The 27236-nt window shown below is 32.8% G+C and overlaps 1 protein-coding gene across 1 annotated transcript in view; it reads right to left on the reverse strand.

The window, feature by feature from the left end:
* LOC143401914 (unconventional myosin-VI-like) overlaps positions 1 to 20200 on the reverse strand; it is an 80014-nt gene extending 59814 nt beyond the window's left edge. Inside the window, 7 exon segments of the mRNA XM_077109729.1 lie at positions 480 to 660; positions 3807 to 3887; positions 8235 to 8399; positions 9067 to 9164; positions 12086 to 12141; positions 14309 to 14414; positions 20107 to 20200. Of these exon segments, the coding sequence (XP_076965844.1) occupies positions 480 to 660; positions 3807 to 3887; positions 8235 to 8399; positions 9067 to 9164; positions 12086 to 12141; positions 14309 to 14414; positions 20107 to 20200 (781 nt within the window).
* Between the last annotated feature and the right edge of the window lie 7036 nt (positions 20201 to 27236).

The raw sequence follows: 27236 nt of genomic DNA on the forward strand, positions 1-27236 counted from the left end.
TATTTTAATAGAGGACAGAGAATTAATCTGTTGTTAAAAATGTACCATTATCCAGGAGCGGTGACGAATGCCTATAATCCCAGTGGCTGGGGAGGCTGAAGCAGGAGGATCTCAAACCAGCCACAGCAAAAGCAAGGCACTAAGCAACTCAGTGAAACCATGTCCCTAAATAAAACAAATTAGGGCTTGGGATGTGTCTCAGGGGAGTTCCACTGAGTTCAATCCCAGATATAGGAGCTGAAAAAAAAAAGTACCATTAGTTAAAATTTTTAACTATGACCCTAGTACTCAGTTGTTAATTTGTTCAAAACAAAGCTCATAATGAAGCATCGCTCATTTGTCAGGTTCACCATGTAACACACTACATTCTAGAAAATTCAAAAAACATGCACCTAAACATTTAGAATGATTTTTCATATGACCAAAAAATAAGAATAAGTCAATCTAATTTTATGCCCTTAAGAAAAAAAAAAAAAAACCTGAAGTGCTGCCAGTGTCCTCAAAGTCAATGTTTCCAAGATGCAGGACACCCGCGACTACTCGAAACAGATCAAGCTTTTCTTCATCATCCAAACCAATTTTTTTCATGGCAGTGCACATTCTAATAAAATCTCCATGGTCATCTAAGAGAGGATCTTTCAAGGAACCCGCCTTAAGATACTACAAAACAAGAAATTAATAATTAACTAATCTTCACATTTTTTAAGTAAACCAAAACTATAAAACCAAGTCTATTAATGCAACATATGTCATGCAAAAATATAATTAGTCAATGAAAAAACTTAAGCATTCTAACACTTATAAAAATTGAATAACTAGGTAAAGTGTATATAAGATCTCTTCACTCTTCTTCCAACTACATGTAAACTACAATTATTTCAATAATAATTTCAATTTAAAAAAGAAATGTTTTATAATTATAATTTCAATTCTAAAGTATTATAATTCTAGGATATTAGATAAAGATAAATTCAATAAAGAAGGAGGGAATATATGTGGTTGAAATTAATCAAAATGTTTAGGTCAAAAAGAATTAAGGTAGTAATGGATATGTTAGTTTGATCTAATTATTCCACAATGTATACAATATCCAAACATTACATTGCACCCCAATGTGTTTTACAAATATACACAGCTTTTTTTTCAATTAAAGACGAATAAGCAAAAAAAGGTAAAAAGTTGCAATATGTAACCCTGACAATTAGCATGACACTACTTTAGGTTAATTACCATCAATTCACTAAAGTTAAACAGAAGCAAATATCTCAGACAGAGTGATACATGGCTTTAGAAGTATTTTTTTAACCTTTCTGTATATACACAAGGTACAGTGTATTAAAGCATTATGCTTACTCTAGAAATTTATGCAATGACTAAAAACATTTCAGAAAAAAAAAAGAAGAGAAAATTTGTTTTCTCTCCTAAAGGAATTTGTATCCAAAGTATTCAATTTGTTAGAACCTACAACAAGCTCAGAAAAAGGGATGAAGAAAGTTAGGCCTGCAGAAGCTAGGAAAAACATAACAGTAACTGGACAAAGAAAAACTGGTCTAGGAATTTTCCAGAACAGAGAATTAAGAATTAAAATAAGGAAGCATAATATTAGAATTAATGGCATTAAAAGATGGCTCCAGGAGGTGTATTTTTCTCCAAATAAACAACTGCTTTTCAGCAGTTTGTCTTTCCACAAGTTTTTTAAACATTCAATTATTTGTGAAATTTCTGGAAAATATCTAGAAAATGAAATTCCATTTTACTCTTAAAAAGAAGCAAAGACAACAATCACATGCAGCAAAAAATTAACAGAAAACACATCATGCAGAATTTTTAGTCTTGCAATTCAATGCTTGCTTCATTTAAAAACTGTTTCTAATCAAATGTTAATAAACATATTTGCTATAGGGCAGACTAAAAATACTGCATTTTCCTAGAAATTACACACAGCTGAAAGACATTCAAATGGAATAAGGCAAAGGGTTTAGTCAAAATGATCACCTCATCCTCCTGATAAAGAAGACATAAAAAGCAATTTAAACATATTAATCCATTGTTCACCTTTGTATATTATACACACACATATTATCTCACCCTCCCTCCCTTTCAATAATATAAATAAGATTCTTGACAAACTATATTCATCTAAAAGTGAGTACATTTTTGTCTTTGGAGAATACATGATACTCTTTGAAGTGTAAACACCAGTTTTCTTTCAGTTTATTCTGTAACAAAGACCATATCTTTGTAAATAAATAAATATTTTCTTCCTTTAGGACAGCTGAAGCATCCTAATATATTACTACAATATTTCGGCGATATTTTTATAAAAATATAATCTTATCAAGACAAAGATGCCATTATAAATACAATCTTGCTTCTTTAAAGTCCAATCATGGATAAAACATAAAGTTCATGACTTATAATTCAGACATCTATCTAAAATGATATATAAAACGTCAAATTAATAAAAAATTAATTGTAGACTCATCTATTTTGAATTTGAAATAAGGGTAATTTTGTTTTCTGATATTTAATATGAATATATATTTAAGATATATTTCATCTAACCCAGTTTGAAAGAAGTCAAAATATCTAGTTTATACAAGAATTAGAAATTGATGATAATAAAAACTATTTAAATACTCAATATAAATGTTTTAATAAAATCAGTAAAGGCAATATAAACTAGAACTTATAACTAATCCTAACTTAACTTTCCTAATGTAAGCCCCATTAAGTTGTGTCTACAACTTAATACCATTTATTACTTAAACACTGCCTATTAAAATTTATAGGTCTTCAGATTAAAGATTAAAGATTAAAGATTAAAGATTAAAGATTAAATGTTTTTAAAACAGTGCTTAATGGTATAATTATAGCTAATTACTCTTAGAAATATTATAATGATTTAGAGAGGCCAATATACAAAACTTTATTTATTTATTTAGGTACCAGGAATTAAAGCCAGGGGCACTTAACCACTGAGCTACATCCCCAGCCCTTTTTTTATTTTTTATTTTGAGACAGAATCTCACTAAGTTACTTAGAACCTCACTAAGTTGCTAAGGCTGGCCTCAAACTTGTGATCCTCTTGCCTCAGCCTCCCAAATTGCTAGAATTACAGGTGTGTGCCAGAGTCCAGTTTAAAACTTAATATATCTTAGAAATAAGCTATTTTAAAGAGAAGTGCTATTAATATGTAAACATACTTTCACATGAATGCTTAGTCTATTGTCTACTTCAAACTTTAATTCAAACCTTGTACCTAATTCAAGGTACAGACCTGGTACCTAATTCAAACCTTAAAGTAGATAATAAATTAAAAATATATACTTTGTACTTAATCCTAAAAAGGTAATATGAGAAAAAGTTTCAAAAGTGCTAAAAGACAACGATTCTTAGCAATTTAATACTATCATACTTGGAAAAGAGGAGGAGGAAAGCAGTGTCCTGAGTCCCTTGAACTAGAAGCTGTGGCTTCTGTAGATATCAACAGAGTTATAAAGTTCTGCACACTAAAAGAATGAGTACTGAAGTTTTTTGAAACATAAGTCTAAAAGTAAGAAATCTTATTTGGGCTCCTAATTTAAAAATATAACTTGCAGCATGATTTTTTAAAAAATATTTATTTTTTAGTTGTAGTTGGACACAATATCTTTATTGTATTTATTTATTTTTATGTGGTGCTGAGGATTAAACCCAGGGCCTCACACATGCTAGATGAGCGCTCTACCACTGAGCCACAATCCCAGCTCAGCATGATTGTTTTTTGGCATTAAAATTTTAATTAAAAAAATAGTTTACTATACCTCAGGACTTCTGCGGTTCTGTAAAATCTGTTTGTCAGTTTCTTTGTTAGCAAAGTATCTAGTACAGCCTCGGTTTAAATACTATAATAAAAGAAATATAAAACAGAATTAATATATACAACCCACAGGGAAACAAAAAAAATAACATCAAACAGGACTAACCATGAAGAACTTCTAAACATAAATTGAGTATTGTGTAATTCCTCAATTAAATCAGTACTTCAATATTTTATATTTTTTACTACTTATCTAACCAAGAATATTTAAAACTCCTAATCCCTGGAAGAGATTAAATAAAATTATTAAAGTAAAAAAACAATACTATGTTTTTATTTTATTTATTCTAATTTGCTATATATGACAGCAGAACGCAATTCAATTCATATTACACAAATAGAGCACAATTTTTCATGTCTCTGGTTGTACACAAAGTAGAGTCACAGCATTCATATTTTCATACTCGTACTTAGGGTAATGATGTTTATCATTCCACTGTCTTTCCTACCCTCATAAACCCTTCCTTTTCCTTCCTCACACTGCCTCCCCATCCCCATTATGAATCAGCATTCTTATATCAGAGAAAACATTCGGCATTTGGTTTTTTGGGATTGGCTTACTTCACTTAGCAAATGTGTTGTGTGTGTATACACACACAAACACACACACACACACAATGGAATATTACTCAGCATTAAAAGAGAATAAAATCATGGCATTTGCAGGTAAATGGATGAAGTTGGAGATTTTTTTTTTTTATTTTTAAAGGACAATTTTATACGTTCTCAGTATTGAATATCTCCCCCCTCCACAGTTGTGGTGCTGGGGATTGAATTCAATGCCTCAAGTGCAATACTACTGAGCTACATCCCAGTCAATATCTTTTTAAAATACAATTTATAACATTACTACTACAAGTAATAATGAAAATCACCCACCTGCTAAACACATGAGATCTCAAATAACATATTATAGCTTAATATTTTAAGTGTCATTCTGAATAATTATGAAATACTATCCTTATTTTCTTAATTTCTGATTTTTTTAATTTTTATTGTTGGTTGTTCAAAACATTACATAGTTCTTGATATATCATATTTCACACTTTGATTCAAGTGAGCTATGAACTCCCATTTTTACCCCATATACAGATTGCAGAATCACATGGGTTACACATCCATTGATTTACCTATTGCCATACTAGTGTCTGTTGTATTCTGCTGCCTTTCCTATCCTCTATTATCGCCCCTCCCCTCCCCTCCCCTCTTCTCTCTCTACCCCATCTACTGTAATTCATTTCTCCCCCTTGTTTTTCTTTCCCTTTCCCCTCACTTCCTCTTTAAAATATTTTTTTTTTTAGTTGTAGATAGACACAATATCTTTATTTATTTATTTTTATGTGGTGCTGGGAATTGAACCCAGGGTCTCACGCATGTAAGGCAAGTGCTCTACCACTAAGCTACAACCCCAGCCCTAATTTCTGATTTTTAAACTCAGTTCTTCAAAACATGACTTTCACATTTACTGAAAGTTAACAGTGACTATACATAAAATTACAATATTTCCTTTATGAATCAAATAATTTCAGCTTTTCTTCTCTCAATGATTTATACTACTTCTCAGAAACCCTACAAAGTTAATAAGAGCTTTCAAAACAGAATAAGGGATGAAGCTGGACAAAAACAGAGGTTAAACACCTCTAATCCAAAAATTCCAAATCTAAAATGCTCCAAAATTTAGAGTTCCAGGTTTGGAGCATTTTATATTTTGGATTTGGGATTTTCAAACTTGTTGTGTTCACTTGATAAAGTCTATGCAAATATTCCAAAATCCAAGAAATTCTGATATCTGCAATACTTCTGGTTCCAAAGCATTTAAGATAAGAGATACTTAATTTGAAATATATTCACCTCAAAGAAAATCTCTTACATTTAAAAGGAAGTCCATTAGATAGTACAACAGGATGAAAAAAGTTTATAAGGAGGTCCATAAGAAAAACATCAGGATGAAAAATAGTTTAAAACATTTCAGCTTTTCTTAAATTAGGTTACTATAATACCATTATACCATGGCATGAATTACAAGACAAATATACCACATATATTCACCAAGAAAAATGTATAGTAAATTTGAATGTTTTAGGGGGATAAATTGATATTTTAGATGATCAATGTACCTATTTCCCTCTGTTATAAGTAAACATTAACATACTCCAAAATCAGACAATGATTACAGTTTCTTCTTCTATCGTTGAAGGGAAAAGGGATAATGCTGAAACATTTTCAATTGACTCTTTCAAAAAAAGAGTTATTTCACTTAATAGAATGGCAATGTAAACATACAGAGCCCAAACAAATATTCTCATTGCTACACAGTGCTTTATCTCCCCACTTCAATTTTTTGGTCAAGTTTTTGGCTTACAGACAGTTGGACATAAGACTAAAGGGGCTGGATATGTAGGTCAGTGTCCAACACTTGCCTAGCATGAGCAAGGCCCTTGGTTTGATTCCCAGGACTGCAAAAAAATTTAAAACGTAAGAATGATATTTGTTTCTTCTACCTTTTCTATAATTAGAAAGCTGTAACTATCCTGCCATCCATTCTCATTCTATCCAAGCTGTCTTCATATTCAAGCATCTTTGCATGACTATAGCAAAAATATTTTAAAAGTTTTAATAAAGAGAGCTTTTAAAACCTTTTATTTTTTAAAATACATGTATAGTTAATACAAAATGTTTTCAGATAGGTGTATCTCTACAATTCCTTATGTACACAAATTGGATAAAATAATGACAAAAAATTCAACAATTTTGGATGTGTTTGGTTTATCAGTTATAACTAAAGGACTTAACTAGAAAAACCTGATGAAATTACTGAGACAGTGTCAAGTCACTTCAAAGCAAAATTATTTTGGGAAGGAGACAGAGAAGTATTTGTATGAAGATATACATGAGAGGAAGCACAAACAAATTTTCCACTAAAGCCCTTTATAGCTCTTCGGCCTCCCTCCTACCACTTTCTGCCTTATTCTTTATGATGCTTCTTGCTTTTGCTTATCTTCTTTCATCTTTCTTCATTTAAACACTTGGAAAATCCTTCCATTAAGTCTTGCAAAATCCCCAGGTCACTAAAGCATTCTATGTCTATTTTCTTATTATTCAACTTCTCAGTCAGATTATGTGTCTCCCATCACATTCACAGTTGCTTGGTAACAGGTACTGTTTCTCATTTAATCTTTTTAATCCTGGCACATTACCTAACATCCAATGGGCAAGCAATAAATATGTGTTGTTGAATTAAAGAATATAATCATATGTCCTTTATTACTATTAATTCAGTGATCAAACTTTTTACAGATAAGTCAAAGGCAACTAAATTGAAAGCTAGTGTTACAAAACTATTATAAATTTCTAATTGAGCTTAAATTAATGTGGGGTTTAATTTCTATCCTTTTACCTATTGCATTATGTACCTTCTCTATATATACAGGATAAGTATCCCTTATCTGAAATACTTGGGAAAGTGTTGTTTGAAGTTGTTGTGTTTTTTTGTTTTGTTTTGTTTTTTGTTTTTAATTTTGGAGTATTTGCAGACTTTCCACCTGAATATCCCTAATCCAAAAATCTATCCCTAGATTTGGGATTCAGATTAGGGATGTTCAACCTGTATCATAAACTCAATATAACCCTCAATAAAGATCTCTCAGGGGCCAGGGCTGTGGCTTAGTGATAGAGGGCTTGCCTGGCACATGTGAGGGACTGCATTCAATCCTCTGCACCACATAAAAGTAAAATAAAGGTACTGTGTTTTATATAACTTTTTTTTAAAGATCTCCTTAGTGACTGGGGTTGTAGCTCAGTGGTAGAGTGCTCGCCTAGCATGCAAGAGGCACTGGGTTTAATCCTCAGCACCACATAAATGTCAAATGAAGATATTGTATCCACCTATAACTTAAGAATAAATATTTAAAAAAAAAAGATCTCCTTAGTACAGAAATCATTCTAATACATTATATAGTTGTTCTTCAGCATTTGTGGGAGATTGGTTCCTTTACTTCTACAGATATAGAATAGCAAAATCCTCAGGTGTTCAAGTCCCTTACACAAAATGGAACAGTATTTATATAAAACCTATACATATAGTCTCATATATTTTAAATCATCTATATATTACTTATAATACTTAAAGTAAATGCTATGTTACACTTTATAGTTTAGGGAATAATGACAAGGAAAAAACACAATTTTTTTTCACTTTGACTAGTTTAAATTCAGTTGGTTGAAGCACATAAATGTAGAAGGTAAACTATTTTTTTATTTAATGTAGTTATACACATGCAAAACTAGATGCAAAATTCACTAAAATAAGTTTTATAATGGAAGACAACTCAATTTGCAAAAATGGTATGAAATTTATTTTCTTCCAACCTACCCGAAAATTATCTGGGGAGCTCAAATGAAGTTTTTCCCTAATGTCTTCAGAGGCACCAGCACAAAATCTATAAAAGATTTGATAATTCCTTTCCTCTTTGCCTTGAACACAGATCCTAGATTTCTCTAGAAGATAATGTGAAACAAATCCTCCAACAACTGAACTCTAAAAAACAAAACACAGAAAATATATTTTTTTCATTTAAAGTCTTAAACTATAATTTAACAAGGTTAAATCAAACTTTTCTAATAAACCTTTGTCTATCAAAGGGTATAATATGCATCAAATACAAGGAGAAAACAAATAACTAAATGTAAGCTTAGAGTATCTGTGGAGGTCATTGTTCATTTTAAACATGTCCATTAAGTCTTTTCCCAGACCCTTCTAAATTTTGAGCCTCTATAGAATCAGAATTGACTGTGCCTTGTACCTCAATAGAAGAAATAGAAGACAGGAGTCTGAGATTCCAAACATGAAGAATTCTTAAGGAGATGAAAATACTAATTACCCTAATTTGATCAGTGCACACTGTACAGATGTTGAAATATAGGTACAATTACTACATGTTAAAGCAACAACAAAAGAATAAATTATCAGGGAGGAATACTAAATATGAAAATATGTTTGATGATGCAAATCCATTGTTTACATTATAAATCTGAAAAGAGCTTTTGGATAGTTACAGTGAATCTATGTTTTTCCCTAGCTGAAGTAACAAAGAAACTTATAGGGATTTACAGTAAGTGCAAGTACAGCACTAATTCTTCACAAAACCTTGTATTTTTCACAAATATTCCCCAAACATATTATCCCAAAAGTCACTTTCACTTACCTTTTCATTGAAATGTATTTCTACAAATTTTCCAAATCGACTGCTATTATTATTGCGAACAGTCTTTGCATTTCCAAAGGCTTCTAAAAGAGGATTAGCTATTGAGAAATAAAATGACATACCCCATCAAAAAATTAGCATGAAGAGAAGCTACAAAACAATATACACAGTATGTCTCTTTAGAAAAAGTACAAGAGAAAATCCTCTCAGAAATATTAACATGGAGGAATTACCAGGTAATGTCAAATTCCACAAATATTTAATGATCACTCAACCCACTATGTTCAGATATTATTCAAGTGCATAAGATAGAAAAATTTCTCAAAGTACATAAAAAGAAAATATCAATGTTATGGGAAAAACTAAATTTCAAAGTTACTAAGACAAAATTTACAAGTTAACTTTAAAAATTACCTCTAAAATGTTCAAGGTTTAACAAGTACTTCAGCCCCGCAAGAGATTTTTATTATAACAGCTAAAGAGCAAAGATTTTGGGTTTAACAAGTACTTCAGCACCACAAGAGATTTTATTATAACAGATAGAGAGCAAAGCTCTTGTGACAAAATAATAGGCAAGAAGTTATTACTTGACTTACACTTCTAAAATATTTTATATATTATTATTACTTGTAAGTTAAAAATTTGACATAAAGGGCTAGGGCTATAGCTCAGTGGCAGAGCACTTGCCTAGCATGTGCGAGGCACTGGGTTCGATCCTCAGCACAGCATTAAAAAATAAACAAATGAAATAAAGGCATGCTGACATCTACAACTACAAAATTTTTTATTTGTTTACATGCATATCCAACAGAATTTAACAAATTAAAAAGAAACTTTTGGGCTGGGGTTGTAGCTCAGTGGTAGGGCACTTGCCCTGCATGTGTGAAGCGCTAGGTTTGATTGTCAACACCGTCCGTCAACAATTAAAAATATATGTTTATTTTTTAAAAAGAGACTTTACAGTAAAAAAAGACTTTACAAAATCACATAAGAAAGGCTTTCAGGGGACTGGGGATGTGGCTCAAGTGGTAGCACACTTGCCTAGCATGCATGAGGCCCTGGGTTTGATTCTCAGCACCACATAAAAAAATAAATAAAATAAAGATATTGTGTCTACCTAAAACTAAAAAATAAATATTTTTTAAAAAAGGCTTTCAGAATAATAGTTTTTAAAATCCTTATAAACATATGGAACATTTTATGATTATTTTATAATCATACACACCCATATCATGAGTAATAGAATCTATTCTTGCATTCATCAGTATCTCAATTATAAACACACCAGATTAGTATTAATCTTACATATTTTTATCAACAACCTCAAATTGCTTCATAATATTTGTTAGAATATTTCTTATGAAGTCTTTCAAAGTTCATTTTCTTATTTTGACCAGCAGAAAGCAAAACTAGCCTCCAAACCCTTTTAAAGATCATTCCCTAGCCATTTCACTTCCCAAAATAAATAGAAAACCACTAAAACTAAAAGAAATATTAACATATAACTCACTTTTCAGAAAGGCAAGAGAACTGAGGCCAACAAGGCCAACCAACTCTCAAAAGGTCAGATGATTGGCAATTGACAAGGGGGATTCGACTACAGGTCTCCCCAACTCCTTTAATAATGATCTACTAAAAACTTAAAGTAAATTTTAACATAAATAAAATATCTCCAAACAGGGTAAAAACCCCTCCACCAGAAAATTATATTTATGCTACTAATAATATATTCATTCCCAAACCAACAACCAAATTTCCATTTAAGAAGGCATCAAAGCTTTCTACGATCACCCAGTTACAATATGATCTTCCATTTCGTAATAGCAGTTCCCAATTTTTCTCAACAACATACAACATACTACACAGTATATTACCAGGAGAAAAACTTGGGTTTATATCCAATTTTCAAGTAGGTCTGCATCTCAGGTGAATAATTAATTTAACTCAATAATTAGTTTTTTACTGAGTTAATCCATGATTTGTTCTTTATTTATTCAACTTTTTAAAGGTAATACTTACTGAGAAGGGAGAAATGACAAAGGGGAAAGGAGAAAGTATTCAGAAAGCCCTAAAACATCTCAAAGACCTACAAGAAGACCCACATGACTAAGGCAAAAGGAGTCAAGACTCAATATGAGGCCAGAGGGTTAAGAGGCAGGCAACACAGCACAGTAGGAGATACTAGAGCTTTAGAGTGTCATCATGAGAACAATATAAAGCTGTTACAAGATTTAAAGGTCCCTCCTGCTTCCATACAGGGACTAGATTAAGAAGAAGGAGGAATGTTAAGTGAGGAGACCAAACAGGATCCACAGTGCAGGTGCAGGGTACAGATTCAACATGACATGATGGTGGCCTAGACCAAGTCTCAAAATTGAGACACAAGAGGCATTCCAAGGAGTATGCAAACATGGACAGCTTAAGGAAATCAGTCCACACACTTGTCATCTTTTTTTTTTAATATTTTGTTTTAGTTGTAGTTGGACACAATACCTTTATTTTTTATATTATTTATTTAATTTTTTTATGTGGTGCTGAGGATCGAACCCAGTGCCCTGCACATGCCAGGCAAGCGCTGTACCGCTGAGTCACAACCCAGCGGCCCCCACTCTTGTCTTCTAAGAGAATGCTTTCATTATAATAATTTTCCTCAAAAAAGTGCCCTAAAAACAAATAACTTTTCTTCTCTTCTTTATAGAAAACAAGGTCAAGAAAACAAACAGGAAGCCAAAGTTCCCTCTATTTCTTACATTCATTTACCAATATTTATACTATGTGCCAAGTACTATTCTAGGAGTTTATAAAGTAAACAAAATCTCTGCCTTCTTAGTGCTTAATGTGGGATACGGACATAGGAAGAGACACTAGACATTAAGTCAATGAGAATATGACATATGAGTAAAGATCTGTTGGAGATGAGAGTTTTCTGCATCTCTGGGAAAAGAACATTCCAAACCATTGAAAGGATTCTAATAAGTTAATTTCAGTAAATGCTTAACAACAGAAAAATTAACAATACCTTCAACAATTCTTTCATCAATATCTTGACCTGTTCCATAGGATTCAGTCAGGTATCTATTTACAATACAGAATACAAAATTTAGATGACAATAATATTGCATATGATATATTTATAAATTCACAATTATTTATACATTTAACTGAAACCTGAATCATCATTACAACTTTTAAAAATTACAAATTTATGCTCAAAGCAACCATTTTTTTTGGGGGGGGTGGGTATTGGGGATTGAACTCAGGGGCACTAGACCATTGAGCCAAATCCCCAGTCCTAGTTTGTATTTTATTTAGAGACAGGATCTTGCTGAGTTGCTTAGCACCTTACTTTTGCTGAGTCTGGCTTTGAATTCACAATCCTCCTGTCTCAGCCTCCTGAGCCACCGGGATTACAGACGTGCACCACCCCGCCTGTCGCAACCATGTTCTTACAGCTTCAAATTTATTTAAAATTTGATTTGGATTGCCTTGAATGTTTAAACCAGCGTTATTTTTTAAGCTGTTTTTAGAAATATTCTGATTTCAATCAACCACTTGATTTAAATATATAACATATTTCATATGGCAATATTCATCAACAACATGAGATTCACAGCCTTTTGTTACTGCCTATTAATTCAACTTTATGGCTACAGAAAATAAGGCAATCTGCAGCTGAACAAGACAAAGTTCTCAATCTTTGAGCTGTTACATGAAAAGAAGACACAATGAAACAACTACTTACTTAGCACCTTTCCAAACAAAGAGCAATCCTTATTTACAGTGTAAGTGTACATTATAAGTATGGTTCCTTAGCTTTTTGTTTATTTTCCTACATTAACCATAGACTCATCATATGACTATCATATTCAGGAGAGAAAGAATAAGAAATTGAACCACTTCCAAGAGTATAGAGAAGCATTTATTTAATGAGAATGGCATATCTATAACAGGCATTAACAAATTCTTCAACTTGTTTTACATAAATAATTCTGAGAAGCAAACACATTTACAGAGAATAATACATAATACAGCAGGAACAGTACTAGTGAATGTGCTGGTCCTAGCAGTAAGATCATGATTAGATTTAACTTCGAGGTATGTAAATTAAAAGAACTAACTAAAATAAATGCTAGGGTTCCTTCCATTTTTAAAATGCTATGATTCTAAACAAAGTGTTTGGAGTTAAATTTGATGACAGCAAAGGGGATACACTGAAGAAAAAATTTGGAAAGTGGATATAAAAAGGTGAACATCATAAGCTTAAGGGAAAAAATGGTTTGAATCATACTACTAGAGAAACACTGAGAAGAGAATGTCCACCTGGAATTGGGGTTTTGAAAGAACATTCCTAAATTTCCCTTTGCCTAACTAGCACTGGTTCTCCCAGGATACTCATACAAAGAACATCAGAGCTGGCTTTCAATAATCTATAGACTAGCTTCCATATAAGGTAATTGTATCTTAAAAATAATAGAGCCCACATTCCAAACTATGCCACAAAATATACAAAGGTGTTAAAAGTCAACCTGTTCAAATTCTCAAATAAATATTTACTCATGCTCATAACAGTATCAAGGATGGAAAAAATTCAAGATCTCATCAACAAATGCATGCATAAATAAAATGTATCCCTACACTGGAATATTACTCAGCCTTTAAAAGGAAGGAGATTCTAACACATAATATAACATGGGGTTTGGGGGGTTTTCTATCTTTTTAAAGAGACAGGGTCTTGGTTTGGAGATTCCACTTGGTGGTAAGGCACCTGCTCAGCATGTTCAAGGCCCTGGGTTCCATCCAAAACACCACCAAAAACAAATAAATACATAAAAAGAAAATGCAAGGTCTTGCTAAGTTTCCCATGCTTGTCCCAAACTTCTAGGTTCAGTCTCCCATAATCTGGGACTACTGGAACACCAGCCTAAACACAGGTAAATCTTAAGTTGAGCAAAATGAAATAAGTCAGTAACAGAAAGATAAACACTGTATTGATTCCACTTATATGTGGTATCTAAAGTAAGGTAAATTTATAGAATCCAAATGTAAAATAGCAGCTGCCAGAAAGTGAGGATAGCGGGAAACACAGTTTTTCAAAATGAAAACTTCTGGAGATTGTATGCATAACAATGTGAGTACACTAAACATCAGAAATGGTTAAGTTGGCAGATTCGATATTATGTGTTTTTTACCACCAAAATAGTGTCAATCTGTTAAAAATATTTCAGGTTAGCTAACTACTTACCTGAGAACAAATTTTGTATTTTCTGTTTTGCCAGCTCCTGATTCTCCAGATACAATGACAGACTGGCTTATCTTGAGTACCTTCATGTCTCGAAAAGCCTTATCAGCTAGGGTCAAAATAACACATAAATGATGAACAATACACTAAATATAGTTATTAAATGATAAAAGTTCACTTTAGAGCACTTGCTCCTAAAGAAATCATAAATTAACAAACAGTTAATGAAATTTCTTAGCACTCAAAAGTGTTAAAATAACATCTCCAAAAGTATTTACTTTCAACACTCTTTTTTTTAAACAATTTTTATGTCAATTTTATTGAGGTACAATTAGCATACAGTAAGACTTGCCAATTTTTTTTTGTGTGTATGTGGTGTGAGGGATTGAACTCAGGGCCTTGTGCATGCGAGGCAAGCACTCTACTTCTTTCAACACTCTTATTACCCTAACGGCTAAATAACATGAAATCCAAATAAACAACTCTTAAGTTCATGCTTTAATATCTACATATTACAAATTATGACTCTTTTCTCCGTAATCCATAGCAGATCTGCAGAGGGATTTTAAAAAAAAGAAAAAAAAAAGCTAACTATGCATAACTAATGAAGCCCTCAGAGAGAAGCAGAAGTAAGAAGCTTCTAATTAAGAAATATGGCAACCAAATTTTTTGCTGGAAATAAAAAACACATAATTGCAAAAGAAATCTATAAGATTCCCTGTAATACTCCTAAGAATTTAAACATCTTATAGAATTTGCAGCCATTTCAAAGATAAGCAAACTGCTTTAAATTTTAAGACTTGCAATTGTTTATAATTTTTTAACTATCTTCCTTACATTCCAACAATTTAATCTATAAAATGTCTTAAATTTTAAAAGACTACACAGATTAAGCAGAATTTAATTATGTTAAATTGGTTTGAAATTAAAACATGTTAAGATAGTTCCTGACTAATTTGGCTCAGTAAGACAATTTCTTACCTCAAACATGTACTACCCATACCAATAAAGAAATCTTTATAAATGACTTAGACTCTAGGGAGTTCATAACCCACTCGAATCAAATGTATGAAATATGATATGTCAAGAGCTTTGTAATGTTTTGAACAACCAATTAAAAACAAGGAAAAAAAAAAAGAACAGAATGTAAACCATATGCTATAGTTGGAATAGGTTTGGGTATCCCCTAAGGATTACTGTATTGAAGACTTGGACTGCAGGGTGGCATTGTTGGAGGTAGTGGAATCTTTTGGAGGTGAGGCCTAGTGGGTGGTTCCTTGGCTTGCTGGGGGTATGCTCTCAGAAGGTAGTTCTCCTAAAACCCTTTGAGTACTTAGAAGAGAATTGTTATAAAAAAGTAAGCCATGGCCCTCCCATCTCTCTGCTTCTGGTTCAAAATGTAATCACTTGCTTGCTCTTGCCATTGCTATCTGCCATGATATAATGCAGCCAAGGGGCAGTTACACCACAGAGACTGCACTAACTATGCTATTTGTGAACCTTCAAAACTGTGAGCTAAATAAACTTCTTCATAAGCAGCCTGTTCCAGGCACTTTGTTATGTTGATGTAAAGCTGACTAATAAGCAATATGCAAGAGTACACCCATTCCTTTGTTCAATTTATCAACAACCTGTTCCACCCACTTTTATAAAATCATTTTAAATACTTTATTATACTTTATTTTAAGCAATAAAAGACTAAAAATAAAATAGTTTGTCTACACTTTGTAACTTCTCTCCAGTGATGAGCTCACACATATTCAGGATCTAAGGGTTGTGCACCATTTTGCAGGCTGATAAAAGAATATACAAATGTTCATCAAACTGTCTTAGACTAAAAGTAAATCTGCTGATACACTGGACTTGGCTGATGCATTTATTCTGCTTAGTAATACAGGGCACACACATCAACCACCCATCAATCTCAAAGTGAAGCCTGGTTAGGCCATAATTTTAGGCCACAACACAATTTTACTTGTTAGGTTAAAGCTCTTCAAATACTTGGGCAACTTCACTAGTGACCTAATGATCTTCAAACTAAATATAGAGTTGATTATTTTATATTTTGCCTGTTTTTTTTCCTTCATTTTCCTCAATCTCTTACTAGAATTGATACATTAAAGAATTGGATATTCTAAACAGATGTATCTCTGACATCAATAAATTTTAAAAATCCTTTGTGAATTCAAATGCTCTTATATTTATATAACCTTTTGCTTTCTTCTCATTTTATAAATATGTGCTCATCATATAGAGCACAACATTAGACTATGCAGAATAACAGAAAATAGGTTAACAAAATTCTTTACATATTAAGATTCTTTTTGTAAAAATCAATAATAACCTCTTCTCTAAGAAACAATTTATCTTTTTTAAATATGTATACATGCATGTAAAACCTTGTCATATCTAACGTATATATTTAATTTAATACTACAGAATAGATTTTTACATTATAAACACTGCTCAATTGTATTTTCTTTATCTGAACAATTATTACAACTCTGATGGACATATTTCCATTAAGTAAACCTAGATATTTTTTGCTACTTCTTGCAAAGGAGAAGAGCATGATCTTAATCAAATAAACTCTCTTTCTTAGGAAAGGTGTTGAAATAAGTTTGTATAGAGGTCATTAAGCTTTGCTTTTTTTATATTAGTGCATACTAACTCTAAAAATAATGGGATTCATTCTGTCAGTTCATATATGTACATAACATATTTGATCACTCTCCTCTTCCTTTCTTCTCTGTACCCTTCCTTTTCTCTGATGATCTCCATTCTACTTTTCTGTCATCTTTCCTTATTCTAGATTTCATGTGTGAGAGACAACATTCAATACCTATCTTTCTGAGTCTGGCTTAACATGATTTCGAAGTTCCGTCCATTTTCCTGCAAATGACTTGCCTTTGTTCTCATTTATGGCTGAACAATAGTTCATTGTGTAAATATACCCCCTTTTCAAATTTTATTCATCTGTCAGTGGGCACTTAGATTGATTCCATAACGTGGCTATAGTGAATTATGATGCAATAAACATGGGTATGCAGGTTATATCTATAGTATGATGACTTTAATTTCTTCAGATGTAGATTGAGGAATATTATAGCTGGTTGCATGGTGCTTCTATTGCTTCATTTTTTGAGGAACCTCCATATTGATTTCTATAGTAACTGTATTAATTTAAATTCCAACTAAGGCAATGCAAATGTCCCTTTTTTCCCACATCCTTACAAGAATTTATTGCTATTTGTATACTTGATGACAGTCATTTTTATTGGGGTGAGACAGAATCTCAGTCTTGTTTTGATTTGTGTTTCCATGATGGCCAAAGGTATTAAATTTTATTTCATACAATTGTTGGCCACATATATTTCTTTTAAGAAGTGTCTGTTTAGTTCATTTGCCCCCCTTTTTTTTCATTTGGTTATTTGTTTTACTGGTGTTAAGCTTTTTGAGTTCTTTATGTATTCTTAATATTAATCGTTTGTTGGAAGAGTAGTTGACAAACTACTGTAGACTGCCTATTGGCTCTGTCAATTGTTTTCTTTGCTGTACAGAAGATTTGATGCCATCCCATATATTGATTCTTGCTTTTATTTCCTGAGCTATAGGATGCCTATTTAGGAAGTTATTGCCTGTATTTTTTTTTCCTCTACAGGGATCAAACTCCAGGGTGCTTAACCACTGAGCCACATCCCCAGACTTTTTTATTTTTTATTTTGAAACAGGGTCTTGCTAAGTTGCTTAGAGCCTTACTAAGTTGCTGAGGCTGCCTTCAAACCTGTGATCTTTCTGCCTCGGCCTCCCAAGCTACTGGGATTATAGGCATGTGCCACCATGCCTGCCTGTGTGCCTATATCTTGAAGTGATTTTTCTATGTTTTTGTCTAGCAGTTTCAAAATTTCATATATGAACTATATACTTCTTCTATAAAAATATTTAAATGATTTCTTCATTAGCAATCATTATGGTTTTGGAATATAAGTAAAGTGAATAGCTTTTAAACAACTATTAATACATATAAATGCACAAAATAGTGGGGTTTATTGTAACAATTTCATACATGCATATAACATACTTTTACTATATCTATCTTCTCTATGAATGACTTTTTAAAGATAGATGTCCAGAAAAATAGTGTATCTCTGTGTATATGCTATGAATATGATTTGTAATTTGTTAGAAACCAATTTGCTCAGCTATTAATGATAATCCATTAGCTTTATCTTATAATTGTTGCCGTGTTTAAAAATAGAGTCCACTTCCATAAATATAATTGTCATTTATAAAATATTCTATATTCAAACTCTTTACAATATCAGGCTTACCAACAACCCCATTATTCTGAATTTAGAGTTCTAAAAGTGATTTTCCTCACTTATTTATGATGGGGTGGCCAGCACCCCTACAGAGCAAATTCTTGCTTAGGAGGTGTGAGCTGCCTGGGAAAAGAAAAGGTCTGAAATAATCATAAGAAAAATGACAAAGCCAAAGATTAGATTTAAATAATGGGGCTTCTGATGGGTCTTACAACCCTGATAGGAACTGGAACCAAACAACTGAAAAAAGCCCCAGTTCTTTATTTAAGGGGGAATACAGGGATAAGGTTTCAGTGGGAGGAGTCTAGTTTTGGTTCTTGTTTCTGCATGAGGGGTCTTGCAGTAAACAGCTAGGTCATTCCATGTTTGGCAGATTATACCCACTCCCCCACTCCCACCCCTTGCTCAGGTTGTTTGATTCTAAGGCTGTGAGCTAAGACAGGGAACCAGTATGATCTGGGCTTTCTTGAACCAGGGGAATTTCAGCCAGGAGTTCCCAGAGAAGGAGCTTCTCTGCCTTAATGCTTGAACAAACCCATAATTTATATATGGCCTCCAACACTTATTAATTTTAAATCAGTTATGAGGCTCTTCATATCCATCAGACTTTGTGGAATTGTGCTGAATGATACACAGTTCTTTTCCTAAGAGGAATTCTTGTTTGGTTGGGGAGATAACAGGTAAATACACAATTATAAGACAGTGTGATAAGTGCAATTATAAAGGGGCATGTAAATCCAATGATGTACAGAGGCTGGAGGTCAGAAGTATATCCACAGAGGAAGCAACTTCTCTTTTAAGAATTACAAAACAAATCATTTTCTTAGTTAAACAATAGTTAAAAGGAAATCATATGCAATGGCATCAGGAAATCAAAATAAGATTTTGAAGATTAAACTCAGATTCAACATAGAAATAATATAACTTAATGCCTAGTTACCCCAGAACCTAAAAGCTGAATGAAGGTGGATTTGAGGTCAGAGTTTTGTAGAATGAATGATGGAAGGCTTCTGAAAGTGGTCTTTAGTACAGACAAAGAGAATACTGAATTCTTCTGACAAGTTAGAAATATCTCATAATTTAAATTTAAAGTCTACGCAGCCACAGAAGGAGAATAGAATGTTTAAATATGTGAAGTATCTGGTAGGAAGTGAGCAAGCTGGATCACCCTAATTTTAAGGCCATTTTTAAAAGGCCATGACTTAACAAGTGAAATGGCTTAGAGGAAAGTTTCATGTGAGCAAATGCAGCTACAAGAAAACGGCGGTCTCCTACATTCTGGTTGCCTGAAAATAAACCATGCATTCTTTGGTTCTGGGAAGTCTGTGCTTCACTTTGGATGATCTCATCAGTGGCTTCATTTGGTCTCCACATTTCTGTGCTGTCAGTAAGTGCCTACATTTGGCATGTCAGCTTGGTGGTGGCAGTACTGTGTTTACAAAGTGAGTTACTGTGGCAGGAATGTGTGGGAAGAGCTGCCTGAGAACTTCGCCATGTGGCTCAGTTCTATTCTCAGCTTTGCTCCAGAACTCTCATTTCCAGTTGACCTTGAGGAGTCCTCCAGTTTCTTCATGCCTCGGTTTCTCTTTTACGTATTTCCTTTGTAGAAGTGTCTCAGGATAATGGGAAGTTTTACAGAGCTTTGACATCTTTATATACTGTTTTCTTAATTTCAATGTGAAGTGCATCAACTTATCAAAACAGGACTGAAATGTGTACTGCTATAAAAGTAATTTTATGGGATTGTGATTTTTATTTTAAAGTTTAATAGTTTGATGTTTTACATGCAGCACTTTATGGCTCCAAAGAAGTACCGTGATAGTCATATATGGCTTATTTTAGCAATGAAATTTCAGCCTTTAGAACTACAGTCCTGAAGTTTCAAGTCTCAGTTGTAGAACTTGACCTTGAATGAGTTTCTTAACCTATAACTGCCTCAGTTTTTCATCTATTAAACAGGCATTTTAATAGTAGTTCTAAGAATTGTTCTAAGGATAAAAAATTCCAATGAATATAAGGTACATAAAACAATGCTTAGCATATAGCATTTCAAATAATGTGTTATTCTTAAGAATTTACGTAATCTATTAGAATTTCTATTTAATTATGTGAAAGAATAGTTTATATCTCACAAGGTTGTTAAAGGAATCAAATAAAAATCTGAGACCAAACAATCAGCAAAATATAAAATAAAGAGTTGATTTTCTCTTCCTAGAGCTATTTCCAAATATGATAAATTTATACACAAAGAATTTGTGCACTGCTTTAGTAACCAGGTATGCCCTAACCTATTGCTCTCTTTTACTAAGCTTGGTGTTCTTAAAGATAGTGCTTGAGATCTTTCTTTATAGATATTTGCAAGGTTAGCTGATGAAATCAACTTCTAAATTAAAATTAGATGTGTCATCTTGCTTTTCGTTACTCTTTTTATGAAGTCACTTTATATAGGAAAGCCGGATATCTTTATTGACATTTTTATTGAGCTTTAATTGATTTAGATTGGTATGCATAAAAACATATCCTTGAGATCAAAGATTTTCTTGGGTTCAAATGCATGGCTACCACCTGCTCTGTGATGATAGACAAATGAACTAAGTTCTGGTTTCTACATTGATGAAAAGTGAAACTGAGAATTCTTGCTAAATAGCTATTTAAAAGACCCACTTTTCACAATAGTGAAGCTTTGAAAACAACCTAGGTGTCCTTCAACAGATGAATGGATAAAGAAAATGTGGTATATATTCACAATGGAGTATTAGTCATCCATAAATAAAAATGAAATAATGGCATTTGATGATGAACGGATAGAACTGGAGAATATCATGCTAAGTGAAATGAGCCAATCCCTCCCCCCCCCCCAAAAAAAAAAAAAAAAAACCCAAATGTTCTTTCTGATTTGTGGTTGCTAACCTAAAACAAAGGATATTGGAAAGGAGAGTAATAGAAATTCATTGGCTAAAACAAAGGAAAACAAAGGTGAGGAGGGAAATAGGAAAGACAATATAATTAATCGACATAACTTTCCTAGCCTTGTATTTGAGTACATGACCAGGGTATCTCTGTATCACCTACAACCACAAGAGTGGGATCCTAAATAGAATAAGTTGTACTCTATGTATGTATAATTTGCCAAAATACATTCCACTGTCATGTATATCTAAAAAGAACAAAAAGACACACTTCATATGAAGAATTTACAATTATGCATGGTACATACTAAGAACTACAATTATGTATGTACATGCTAAGAACTCAATATAAGTTGAGTTGATTTTGTTCTCGGTGTTCAATTGTGGAGTATATCCTAGTTGTAACAGTGAGCTGAAGTTTATGAAATTTGACACTGAACATTAAAATATAAATAAAGACTAAAAGATAATGTCAGTAAAACTGGTAAAGACCTTCAAATATTCTTCCCTCCACAAAAATTAAAACATTGGCAAATATTGTCAATTTTATGTAGAACTATTAAAATTAACAAAAGCCCTGTCAGAATCTCTAGACACAGCTTAATCTCAGTAAGAAAAACCATTTTGTGGCATTTTGTGGCATTTCGACTTTGCTTATTCCATACCTTCTTGTGCAGTTCTATGGTAGTCTTAGAAACAAACAGCTTATAATCACTGTGAAAGCAGCAGCTTGGCAGCTATGAGAAGAGTACATTGGAGCGGAAACCCCTCCAGAGACCCATTTCCAGAGAATTGTCATTATTTTGCCTGGTTCTTGCTGGCAAGGTTATTTTTACTTAACCTGACTTGGAGCTGACCTAGTGAGAAAAGCCTTTTCCCCAGAGCATCTGTCAAAACAATTAAAGACAATTGTTAAATATTTGTCTGCCAGAAATGGTGGTTAAACAATTGGAACAAACAATAGGCTAACCAAAAAACTTAATGGGAAAATTTGGGGTATGGGGGGCTTTGGAATGCTGGCATTCTCCTGGTGATTCAGAAGGCCAGAGGCATATATAGGACTGTTCATATGCCCAGGGCTGCATATATGCTATGAAAAGAAATCATAGCTGGCCTAAACCCTAATCTCTGGCAAACATTGAGACTTCATGCAAATAAAAAGTGAAGGTTAAGATAGAGTTATACACTATCTGACTGAGTGTTAGATGCATCCTGAAAATGCACATATAAAAACCTCAGCTAATACTGGGAGACTTATTGATTCCAGGAATCTATGAAAATCTCTGTGCAATCATTAGCTGATTACTAAAACAACTAAAAAGAGACTGCAACAACATAATAAGGGGTATGGACTTTACAAAATTAGTTCAGAAAAGTCAATAGCAGACAACATTAAACAGCAACAATAGCAAATACCAAAGACAGGGGAGAGTCTTATTTCCTGAGATGCCACATTATATTATTTAAAATGCTCAGGTTTCAACATAGAGCTATGAGTCATACACCAAACATGAATGTATTACCATACATCAGGGGAAAATAGTCAATAGAATTTGTTCAATGGAAACAATGGTTAAAACTTCCTTAGCAAGGACTTTAAAGCAACTATTTTTGAAGTGTTCAAATAACTAAGGAAAGCATGTCTAAAAAATTGAAGTTTGAGAATCATGCCTCCTTAAGTATATGCTAAGGTTTGGATGTGTTTTTTTCTCCCCAACGTTCATATGTTGTATGTTTGATCTTTAGTGTTATGGTATTAATGTAGTAGAAACTTTAAGTGGTGGGGTTTAGTACATGGTAACTAGGTTATTGGGATTTCTGCCCTTTGAAAAAAATTAACATACTCTTAGAGTCAGGTTTGTTCCTGAAGGAGTGGGTTGTTGTAAAAGAATAAGACTGCTCCCTCCCTGCTCTCTGCCTTCTTTTCTCACCATGGGATCTCTCTTGCATGTGTTCCCCCAATTGTGATGACATCCATCGTGAAAACTTCACTGGAGCATGAACAGATGGGACTGCCTGAGCTTGAGTTTTCAAGCTCCAAAACTGTACAATCAATCAATCAGTCAATAAACAAATAAACAAATAAATAAATAGATTTTCTTTCTAAATTACTTAGGTTTAGGTAGGTAAATCAATTGAAATCATCCAGTCTTTGGAATAGAAATTTAAAAGAATGTAGTAAAATGGAGAGTCTTAAAATCCTTTGGAAAACTATTGAGCATATCAATGTACACATGATAGTATTCCCAGAATGAGGACAAAAGAATATTTGAAGAAATTAATGGCCCCAAATTTCTCAGCTTTAATGAAAAATTTCATGCATATAAGAAACTTAACAAATTCCAAAGTAACAAAACAAAACAATTCAATGAGACAATGAGACTATACCTCAGGAGTCAAAGACCTTAAAATGCTCAAGTTTCAACATAGAGCTATGAGTTATACAACCATACATGAACATATTACCATACACCAAGGGAAAATAGATTGTGCTACCAGAAATTGAACACAGGAATGCTTAACGAGTGAGACATATCCCCAGTCTTTTTGATTCTGAGACAGTCTTGTTACTCAGGAGCTCACTAAGTTGCTTAGGCTGGCTTTTAAATTTTGATCCTCCTGACTTAGCCTCCCAAGCTACTGGGATTACAGGTGTGCACCATGGCACTCAGCCAATGACCTTAGATTTAAAGAGTCTTAAAAAAGAGAAGCAACTCATTGGGTGTAAGAGATTCTTAATAAGATTAACACTTGATTTCTCAATATAAGCAATGGAAACAATTGTTGAAAAAATATCATCAATCAAGAATTCCATCTCCAGTAAAATTGTTATTCACCAATAAAGAAAATTTTGAGGTATTAATAGCTATTAATATATAAACAAGACATAATAATTTACTTGTATGTAAACCTTTTTTAAAAATCATAAAGGGAGACTTTCAGAATGAAATGAAAGAACACTGATGGTAATTTAAATTATAATAACAAATAATTTAATGATTAAATTAAAGAATGACCAAAATATTATAGGTATGTAGATGAGTATAAAAACAGTATAAATATATTTTTATAATTTTTCTCTTTTAATGAATTTTAAATATAATTATATAAAGCAATATTTGTAAATCTTTGTTGATAGTAGTCCAATACAAAAAGATATATTTTGATAATAATAGCAAAAGGAAGGAGAAAGAAATGGAGATGCAAAATTTCTGATGTATACTATGGTAATCAAGTTGTTATTGATCAGAAATAGATTTTATAGGGCTGGGGATGTGGCTCAAGTGGTAGCACGCTCGCCTGGCATGCGTGCGGCCCGGGTTCGATTCTCAGCACCACGTACAAACAAAGATGTTGTGTCCGCCGATAACTAAAAAATAAATATTAAAAAATTCTCTTTCTCTCTCTCTCTCTCTCTCTCTCTCTCTGTCTCCTCTCTCACTCTCTCTTTAAAAAAAAAAGAAATAGATTTTATAAATTAAGTTGTTAATTGTAATCTCCATATGTAAAAGCATGTTAAAATATAGTAAAAGAAGTAATAAGGGAATTGAAATTGTACACTAGAACATAGCTATTTAAAACAAATATGATAGTAATAAAAGACTAGAAAAACAAAATAAATGTATGACATAGCAATAAATGTCAAAATGACAGACATAAACTTTTTATTAGTAATTATATTAAATGTAAATGGACCAAGTGTTCTAACTTAAAGGCAGAGATTATCATGATAGATACAAAAAGTCATTTCAAAGACAAATTTATTAAAAATTAAACACTAGAAAAATTCACACTTTGCAAATGAAACAAAAGGGAGCTCAGTTGGCTATATTAATATCAAATAAAATAGACATTAAGGCAAAATTTTGAAGAGACAAAGAAGGACATTTTATAATAAGGAAAGGGCCAAGGGATCAAGAACATATAATAATAATAAACTTAAATGGGCCTAATATCAAAGCCCAGTATGTATGAGCAAATCTGACAGAATTGAAGGGGTAATGGCAGGTTCAACGGTAGTAGTTGGAGACCTCAATATCCCACTTTCAAAACTGGGTAAAATGACAAGAAAAAAGACCCATGCAGAAACTGACTTCAACCACACTACAAACTACTTAAACCTCATAGACATTTATAGATTATAATAGTCAACAGTAGAAGACTACACATTCCTCTTAAATCAACAGATAGATAGAATGAGAAGGTACAAAATAAGTAAAGATAGCTGTTAAAAGATTAAAATAATACAAATTTTATGTTCCTTACACACTGGAATGAAATTGGAACTCTTTAATAGAAGGAAATTTGGAAAAAGTTAAAAATGTGTGAAAATTAAACAATACACTTCAATGTAATCAAGAGGTCAAAGAAAAAATAACTGAGCCATCAAAAAATACTTTCAGATAAATTAAAATGAAAATGAAAACAATACTAAAACTTATAGAAAATAGGTAAAATGGTGCTTATAGGGAAATTTATAGCTATGAAAGTTTCAAGTATAAAAATAAAGAAAGCTACAAAATTCAACTCAACAACCTAACCTTCCATTTTCAAACACTGTAAAAAGAAAGCAGCACAATGGGGTTGTTTTTAACAGTTTATTGAAAATGGGAGAAAAGTCTTTGGAGTTCCTTAATTAGTTGTGAATGAAGCCTTGGCTTTGGCCACCAGGGTAATGGACAAGTCAAGGGAGGGACTGGTAACAAGGACAAGCACATGGCAGGCACTTGGGAAGGGAATCTGCATCTGACAGGCTTGAACACATTGGACAACACCTGCCACAACTAATGATCACTGTCCTGCTGGTAGGACGGCAACCTTGGCAGGGCTGTCTCAGATAAGTTGGCCATTCCCTGCACAGCAGCTCATGTAACTTCCTCACAAGTATTTATACCTAAATTATCAATGCTGACAAGAGAGTACACTCCCTTTTCCTTTTAACTTGTCATAATCGCTAGGGTCTCTCCTTAAACATTGATGCTTGTCAAGTCTTGCACAAAACTGAACAAGCTTTACAACAATGCTAGCTGTCCATATCATCCAGAGAACACTACATTGGATAAAAGGAAAATAAGAATGTTCTAATCATATTAAGATTATATTTGTGGAAAATAAATCAATGATAACTGAGAGAACACAATTAAGTTGTGCTTTTAAGGTAGTCAAGGACAGTTTAAAAACATAATTGACAAGATTATAGTGAGTGAGATTTACTCCATATTAATGAAATGAAGCCTGATTCTCATATGTCAATGATAAGGATGAGACAATATCCATCACTATTTCTACAGCACATGATTAGACAAAGAAAACCAGAGAATTATTTGGAAAATGTCAACAATTAATTAATAAGATGTTCAAAAACAGGTTTGATAAGAAGTGGATAAAATCTATGCTAATTATTCTGGATTCTGTATTTAAGAATCAACCAATGTTATGGATTGGATATGAGTTCATCCCCCTACCCCACAACTCCTATGTAACTGCAGGAATGTCCAGATGTGAAATGATTAGATTATGAGGTCTGTAACATAATCAACGAATTAATCCATTTGATGGATTTAATGATTTGAAAGAACTACTGTGCAGAGTGCTGACTGTGGACAGATGGGGTGTGGGTGAAGGAGGTGGGTAATTAGGATCATGACCTTGGGGACTGTATCTTGACTCCCCAGCTTCTCCCTCTCTCCCTCTGCTTTT

This window comes from Callospermophilus lateralis, chromosome 6 (genome assembly GCF_048772815.1).
Source record: "Callospermophilus lateralis isolate mCalLat2 chromosome 6, mCalLat2.hap1, whole genome shotgun sequence".
Taxonomy (NCBI): domain Eukaryota; kingdom Metazoa; phylum Chordata; class Mammalia; order Rodentia; family Sciuridae; genus Callospermophilus; species Callospermophilus lateralis.